This window comes from Marmota monax, unplaced genomic scaffold (assembly GCF_021218885.2).
Source record: "Marmota monax isolate L192 unplaced genomic scaffold, Marmota_monax_Labrador192_F-V1.1 WCK01_AAM20220418_F8-fsc00956, whole genome shotgun sequence".
NCBI lineage: Eukaryota > Metazoa > Chordata > Mammalia > Rodentia > Sciuridae > Marmota > Marmota monax.
Genome location: NW_026694460.1, coordinates 104,199 through 109,760, shown reverse-complemented (window position 1 = coordinate 109,760; position 5,562 = coordinate 104,199). Strand labels below are relative to the sequence as shown.

At 41.0% G+C, this 5,562-nt stretch overlaps 1 protein-coding gene across 1 annotated transcript; it reads left to right on the top strand.

Moving 5' to 3' along the window:
- Positions 1–4,103: 4,103 nt before the first annotated feature.
- Positions 4,104–5,042, top strand: LOC124075509 (olfactory receptor 2H1). Its single transcript, XM_046418951.1, has one exon. It carries the CDS (start codon positions 4,104–4,106, stop codon positions 5,040–5,042), a length of 939 nt encoding a protein of 312 aa, XP_046274907.1.
- Positions 5,043–5,562: the final 520 nt, after the last annotated feature.

The following is a 5,562-nucleotide window of genomic DNA, read 5'->3' as shown; positions in this document are numbered from 1 at the left end:
TATTTTATCTTTAGATGTGCTCTCCCTAGTTCCTTAAGGCCTCTCTAAGTTGCTGAGGCTGGCTTTGAAGTCATGATCCTCCTGACTAAACTGCGCAAGCTGCTGGGATTACAGGGGTGCACCACTGTACCCACTGGATAATTACTTTTTTAAAAAGGGAACAAAACTTATCTGCAAAGGGAAGAGCAATGATGAAGGAAGGAAAATAGAAGACTAGAAAGAGGAGATATGCACAAAAAGGGAAATGAAAGGTGTCTTTTAACACAGGATGGATATCCCAGGATGGGGAGGTGAGCATGCCATGCCACAAACTCCCAGGATACTTTCTGCCCACCAGACCACCAACTAGCTTGCCACCTCTCACCTCATTGGTTTTCCTAAAATCGCCTGTGCTCAGAAGACCCTTAGTTCCTGCCTCTTAATTGCAGGGAGGCTGCCATCCCACCCCTGTCTGTGAGCTCGCCATCTGTGTCCCCCACTGTTTGCACAGCAAAAATTCATGTCCCTTCCTCCAAAAAGCTTTCCTTGATGCCTCCTTTACTGTGTAGACTTTTCTTGATCCTCCAGTGTTTATTAAGTGCAAGAGGCCACACCCCTGCAGACCCTCATCTTCTCCTGGTGAACCTGAACCCATTAGCTTATACTTTAAGGCTGAGTGTCTCTGTGATGAGTAAAAGGCTACTACAGAAGCCAAAGTTAAACATACATGATCTGGACTGGATATTTCTTAAGGAAAAAACATTTATAAAGGACATGATTGGCAAAATTTTGGGTATTGTCTACTAAGTATTTTATCAACATCTGTTGTCCTTAAAAAAATAACCTTTGTTTTCCTAAGATCATGAGTCACTGAAGAGGCATTATATATGTTATCCAGTCTTCAATGACACAGAATAAATATAATTACAAATGCAAAGAGAAAAATGCAATGATAAAAAGTGTCACATTCTAATAGCATTGAAGCAAAAGATGTGTTGAAGTTCTCCACGCTACCCTTAAAATTTTTCTGAAGGTTTGAATTTTTATATAAAGCATGTTTTAGGTCACAAATAGTTAATAGAATGAAGACAGTTTAAAACAAATTCAAATTTCTACTTAAAATGTCCAGTCTCAATGCAGTGTTTTTTCTGTTTGCTTGTTTGTTTTCTTACCTGGGATTGAACCAAAGTGCTTAAACACTGAGCCACATCCCCATATATTTCATTATTTTTTTTTTTTTGAGACAGTGACTAAGTTGCCTGGGGCCCCACCAAATTGCTGAGGATAGCTAGCTTCAACTTGAGATCCTCCTGCCTCATCCTCTCCAGTCTCTGTGATCACAGGCATGTCCACCATGACCAGCAACTCAATGTATTATCTTTCTAGTGATGTAGTCTTATCTGAAGGGGAAAAGGTGTCCTTTTTTGTTTGTAGTAGTTGTAGTTGGACACAATACCTTTATTTTATTTTTATGTGATGCTGAGGATTGGACTCAGCACCCCGCACGTGCTAGGGGAGCACTCTACCACTGAGCCACAACCCCAAACCTGAAAAGGGATCTTTTTCTCCCACTATGCCCCAGAACAAAATAATTGGCAGCATTTTTTTCTGCTTTATTTTGCCTATATTGCATAGAATGTTGAGGTTAGTGTTGTTTGTTTGTAGAGAAAGCTCTTAGGTTAACAAATTTTAATTAACTTTTATTTTTTTTAAACAGGGAAGAGACAAAACCATCTAGCTGATCTGTGTATGGAGTCCCATTATACAGAGTGTAAAAAGTCTCTTTCTTAATAAATATATTCTGCCTCTGGTTGGCTCCACTGAAAACAAAAGCAGGTTCTAATGTGCATTATGGTGCAAGCCAGGGGCACGGGTGATGCTGACTTTCAGATTTGTCAGCAACAAGGAAATTCTAGTATAAGGAACATGGTGGTTTTTGTCATGAACCCTCTACATTGAGTCACTGCACAATGAAACCCCCAGCCTTTCCCATGGTCCTGTTTAATTCTTTCAAGGTAGGTCTCACTGAATGTGAAGCCCCCACAGAGGTGCACTCATTTCTTTCATACTGCCTCATATTGGGCCTGCAGCCATACTAACTCTTAAAACCAAGAGTATCATCCTGAAGTATTCAAGGACTGCTACAGAGTGGGGGCACTCCATGTTTGTACATGTGTGTGGATGTGCGAGCCCATGTGTGCATGTGCCCAGGGATTGAGCCCTGAGCCCGGACATGCTTAACCACTGAGCTACATTCCCAGTCCTTTTTATTTTATTTTGAGACAGGGTCTCACTAGGTTGCCTAGACTGGACTCCAGCTTGTGATCCTCCTCCCTCAGCCTTCCAAAGAGCTGAAATTACATGCCATTTACCACCACACCAGCCGTACTTGTTCTTGGATGACCAAGCACAAGCACAGGCAGAGCTGTAGTCCCTTGCCTTAAACAATTTGCAAAAATTATGGCTGTATCATTTCCTTGAGAAGATGGTTTTGCCTTAGGGAAAGGAACATAAAACTTAAATATTCTGTAGTCTGGAATTTGTTGACCTTGAAGTTTTGTTGAAAATTGCCAAGCAACATAGGACACACCTGTAATTTCAGCTACTTGAGAGACTGAGAAAGGAAGATTTCAAGTTCAAGGCCATTCTTAGAAATATAGCATTAAGAAGATGAAGGGAAGGGAGTGGGGATTGGAATAGGAAACAAGTAGAATGAATAGAACATGATTTTCCTATGTTCATATATGAACACATGCCCAGTGAAACTCCACAACATATGCAACCACAAGAATGGGAAGTTATACTCCATGCATGTATAATATGTCAAAACATATTATACTCTTATGTATAATTAAAAAGAAAAAAATAAAATTAAAAAGGAAGAATGGGATCTAAATTAGAATAAGTTATACTTCATGTGTATATGTCAAAAGACACTCGACTGCTAATAAAATATCTAATAAAAACAAATAAAACTTAAAAATTAAAGATATATATATATATATATATATATATATATATATATATATATTGAGAGCTTCAGAAATGTAGTGAGAGACCCTGTCTCATAATGAAAAATAAAAGGGCTCAGGATTTAGTTCAGTGATGAAGTGTCCCTGGGTTAAATCTCTAGTACCAAAAATAAATAAATAAATAAAATTCTGTTGTTAAATCTGTTCCACAAGCATTTCAGTTTACATCAAGCTGGAGTCCTAAATGGGAAAAGAATTGTTTTTTTCTCCCATGCAAACTATCTTGAGCTCAGGCTGAGGACAAAATGATGATGAAGGGAATATTGATTTCAGAATGAAAATTCTTCAGGAAGAATTGGATTCAGTCTGAAGCACTATCCTTTAGCTCCCAGACTGTGTCTTCATCAGAGCCTCTTAACATGGATTTGAATTTGTCTCAACATTACTCTTTTGAAGAAAAGTATAAAATACATTAATAGCAATCTCCAACTCAAGGGAAATTTGTCTATATATAAATGTATTTTGAATATCAATTAAATGTTTGTCATCCCTGAAAATAAAATGATCCTAGGATACTTATGCCTCAGAGTAGAAAACAACGCTGCATACGTACATATAATAGTGAAATTCTAACAAGATTTATTTGGGGTATGGATGCTCTTCAGTTGTAGAGCATTTAGCCAGCATGCCTGTGGCCCTGAGTTTCACCCCCAGGATCATACACAAACAAACAAACAAATTTTCACTAATTATTTCTGGATGCACAGAATAACCACAGTATTCAGAAGAAAATAGATACCTAATAAGTTTTTCCAGAATTAATGAAGAGTAATTAATTAGCACATGTTGTATATCAGTTGCCTTTGAATTTAGCCAGTAAGTCAGAGACAACAGGACAGGGTTCCAAGGTTCCAACCATTGCTACCATATTGCTGCTTTCTGTCCTCCAACAAGATAAGGTTTGACCAGGAAGAACAAGGGAACAGAGATGCTGGATGGTGATGTGCCTGGGAATGGAAGCCTGGGAGAGCAGGAGGGGAGAAATGTCCACTTAATATGACATGACAGGTATTTGAGTTGACTTTTTACAAAACAGGTTAGAGCACATTCATCTGATAATCTTATCCTTCTAATTCTGAATAGGAATAGGCCATGGTCAACCAAAGCTTCCCATTGGGATTCCTCCTTCTGGGCTTCTCTGAACACCCAGGGCTGGAAAGGATTCTCTTTGTGGTTGTCTTAACTTCCTACCTCCTCACCTTGGTGGGCAACACACTCATCATCCTGCTGTCGGTGCTGGACCACAGGCTCCACTCTCCAATGTACTTCTTCCTCTCCAACCTCTCCTTCTTGGACCTTTTTTTTACCACAAGTTTTGTCCCCCAGATGCTGGTCAACCTCTGGGGCCCCAAGAAGACCATCAGCTTCCTGGGCTGCTTCATCCAGCTCTTTATCTTTCTGTCCCTGGGAACAACCGAGTGCATCCTTCTGACAGTGATGGCCTTTGACCGCTATGTGGCTGTCTGCCAGCCCCTTCACTATGCCACCATCATCCACCCCCGACTATGCAGGCAACTGGCAGCTGTGGCCTGGATTATGGGTCTGGCCCAATCCGTAGTCCAGACACCACCCACTCTTCACCTGCCCTTCTGTCCCCACCGGCAGATAGATGACTTTTTGTGTGAAGTTCCTTCTCTGATTAGACTATCCTGTGGAGACACCACCTACAATGAAATCCAGTTAGCTGTGTCCAGTGTCATCTTTGTGGTGGTTCCTCTCAGCCTCATCCTTGTCTCTTACAGTGCCATTGCCCAGGCAGTGCTGAGGATTAACTCTGCCCACGCATGGAAAAGAGCTTTAGGGACCTGCTCCTCCCATCTTATGGTTGTCACTATCTTCTACAGCTCAGTCATTGCTGTCTACCTCCAGCCCAAAAATCCATATGCCCAAAAGAGAGGCAAGTTCTTTGGCCTCTTCTATGCAGTGGGTACTCCTTCACTTAACCCACTCATATACACCCTGAGGAACAAGGAGGTAAAGAGGGCATTCAGGAGGTTGCTGCGGAAAGAAGGTGATTCCAGGGAGAGCTGAGGGTGAGCTGCTTAAAGTACATTTCTAAGTCAAGAGACCTTCTTCATGATTTATAAGAATGTTAAGTTCCCCAATCCACTTGCCTGAGCCAGTGTAGAGGCTAAGCATAACCATGTGGTATGTGAGAGAGAGACAGAGGTCCAATGAAGAGAAGACAAATATCTGCATAAAACATCTTAAATTCAGTGATCTTTACCATCAGTGTTTAATATTTCCTCTCTTCTCCATCCTCTCTCTACTGCCTTCCCTTCTACAGATTCCCTAAATGTGTCATGCCCGTTTTTCACTCTGTCATCTCTCTGCATTTATCACATCACTGTAGGAGAAACAGTTCATCATGGCATTCTAGATCCTTATACATATTTACGTGGGCCATGCAAGCAAATGCTTGAGCCACAGCTAATCTGAGACTTAGAAGGATGCTTTTAATTCCCACAGAGTATGAGAAGATGTGCAGATTGCTAGGACTTGCCTCAAGACCATCTCTCACTCTCTTCCTAACTCCCCTGGGAGGCTGTCC

Excerpts from the sequence above, each read along its gene's own strand:
- LOC124075509 (XM_046418951.1), top strand. The coding sequence starts at position 4,104 with ATGGTCAACCAAAGCTTCCCATTGGGATTCCTCCTTCTGGGCTTCTCT.